The sequence below is a fragment of the Penaeus monodon genome, chromosome 15, assembly GCF_015228065.2.
Source record: "Penaeus monodon isolate SGIC_2016 chromosome 15, NSTDA_Pmon_1, whole genome shotgun sequence".
Lineage (NCBI taxonomy): Eukaryota > Metazoa > Arthropoda > Malacostraca > Decapoda > Penaeidae > Penaeus > Penaeus monodon.
Window position 1 is genome coordinate 32,469,004 of NC_051400.1, and position 2,249 is coordinate 32,471,252.

At 33.8% G+C, this 2,249-nt stretch overlaps 1 protein-coding gene across 1 annotated transcript in view; it reads left to right on the plus strand.

Annotated features, from left to right (window-relative positions):
- Positions 1 to 859: 859 nt before the first annotated feature.
- The window catches only part of LOC119581955 (ras-related protein Rab-14), a gene marked incomplete in the record, with an annotated part of 10,194 nt that continues 8,804 nt past the window's right edge, over positions 860 to 2,249 (plus strand). Inside the window, 1 exon segment of the mRNA XM_037930135.1 lies at positions 860 to 1,002. Coding sequence (XP_037786063.1) covers positions 897 to 1,002 — 106 coding nt within the window.

Here is a 2,249-nt window from a genome sequence, read left to right on the forward strand (position 1 = left end):
TAGTTTCTTCCATTAATGAATAATCCATACTTATTGTAGATATGTGCAAGTTACCTTGACTGCCAACCAGCATATTTATTCTGTTCAGCCCAGAACGATAGGACCAGCATGTGATGGGGAGATCATATGTTGTGGATGGCTTTTGAACTGCATTTTAATCCCTGTGTGATATCCCTTCAGTTGAAATAAATGATATTGCTTCTATGCAAGAAAATCTCTAACAGCTTCACTAGTAATAGCTATTTATATTCACAACATTTTAGATTTAATTAGTGTATGTTTTATCCAAGGTTGAAGAATACTATATATTTATGTTGGAATGAATAAGTAATGAAGTACTATTACAGTTGATCACTATTATATACTAAAAATTAAACAAAATGTATGATTTAAAAATCTATTTTTCACAATACATTTCCTATAAGTATTAATAAGTAGTGAGGAAGAAAGTAGTTTGTGGCACCTGTTGCCCTCAGATATAAGGAAGGATACAGGTCACAGTGCTGAGCACTGAGTTGGCTTCTCTAGGAAAGCCAGTTTGTTAGCTCATTAGTCAATGCCCTTCCATGTCATCCCCTTTGTACTTCTTAATGTAGTGATGGCAACTATTTTGACACTGCTAAAGCATTTCTGAGATTGCTTACATTTACGTGTGCTTCAAGAAGAATTGCTATATCTGATAAAAGCTCTACTTTTGTGTACTGTTCCTTTCTGTTTCTATTAATGCTTCATGTCTGATTTCTCTTTTGTGTACTGTTCCTTTCTGTTTCTTTTAATGCTTCATGCCTGATTTCTCCAGTTAAGATAGGAAGGTAGGAATTGTTGAAGATACCAGTATTTGTCAATATTTTATGTGGCAGTCAAATTTAATTTCTGCTTCTTCCAACAGGATCACCATGTCGGCGGGACCTTATAACTATTCGTACATCTTTAAATATATCATCATTGGTGATATGGGAGTTGGGAAATCATGCCTCCTCCACCAGTTTACAGAGAAGAAATGTGAGTAGCTTGACCTATTTTTTGCTGATGTATTTACTATAATATTATTTTGTTATTGCTCAATGTGGCTGTTGCCATTGTTGTTTGTATTCTATTTATTGATGTCTTTTGATTAAGATCAAATGTATTCAAGATGAAAATTGATATATTTAGAAGTCAGTACAGTTCTTATAGTGAGACTGTAATGTCATGGTTTTGATATCAGAAGCTTCATTTGTAATTTATGTTCTGAATGGCCTGACTAATATTACTGGCCAGATGATTACAGATATTCTTGTATATGTCATCCCTTGGAAAGGATCATGATGCAGCAATTCAAGTAATTTCAGTGAAGAAAACTCCAGAACTTTTCAGCCAGATGTTGAAATGTGATATAGCTATGTAAAAATTGATAGAAAAGTGACCCAAGATAGTTTCATAATCATGGTGGTGTAGATCTTGTATATTAAAAGAGAGGTAGAATCTTGGGTGAGTTCTGGTTAGTAAATGAACTAGAGAGAGATTAGTGACAATGATATACTAGATCTTTGAAGAGGTTATAAGTTACCAGCTAGAGATAATTGTGTTGGAAATTTATTTCTTACATAGATCTAGAAAGTGTAAAAGAGTAGATAATTTTTTTAGTTGAGTATCATCCTAAAGCTGAAAGATTAGATTATATGCATATTTGTATGAAATCTGCCTGGAGATCTTTATTCAAATGAGTGCCACGGTCCTTATTCTCAAATTATCATTCTGATAGTTTCATCAACTAGAATTTTGATTGCTGAAGAAGTGTTTCCTAAACTAATAACCATAACACCCTGAGGTGCTATAGGTAGTACCTAGGTTGCTGCAAGATTCCAAAATGAAATAAATCTACCTAAGCAATAACTTGGTTTCTCATTCTTCAGGTGAGTTTCATATTTGCCATTTTGGTTCTTATTTTGTTGTGAGCAACTGTAAGCCATGGAACAAGCAAAGGTGCACTCTACTGTTGAGGTAGATTTATGTGGGTTAGGATAGTGGTTAGCAGAAAGGGTGCTCTGGAAGGAACTATGTGATTTTAAGGTGCCATCATTGAGTAAAGTTTGAGAAGGTAATATCAGCAAATACTGGACCAGCATTTTGGTAGTAGTAAGGTAATCAATTAGAAAATACTGCTTTCCTAATCTTTTAAAATGAGATTAATATACTGAAAGAGTCTGGACTACAAAGACCTTCATTTAATTAGATGGTTGCCTATCAAACTCAACCCATTGATTTTG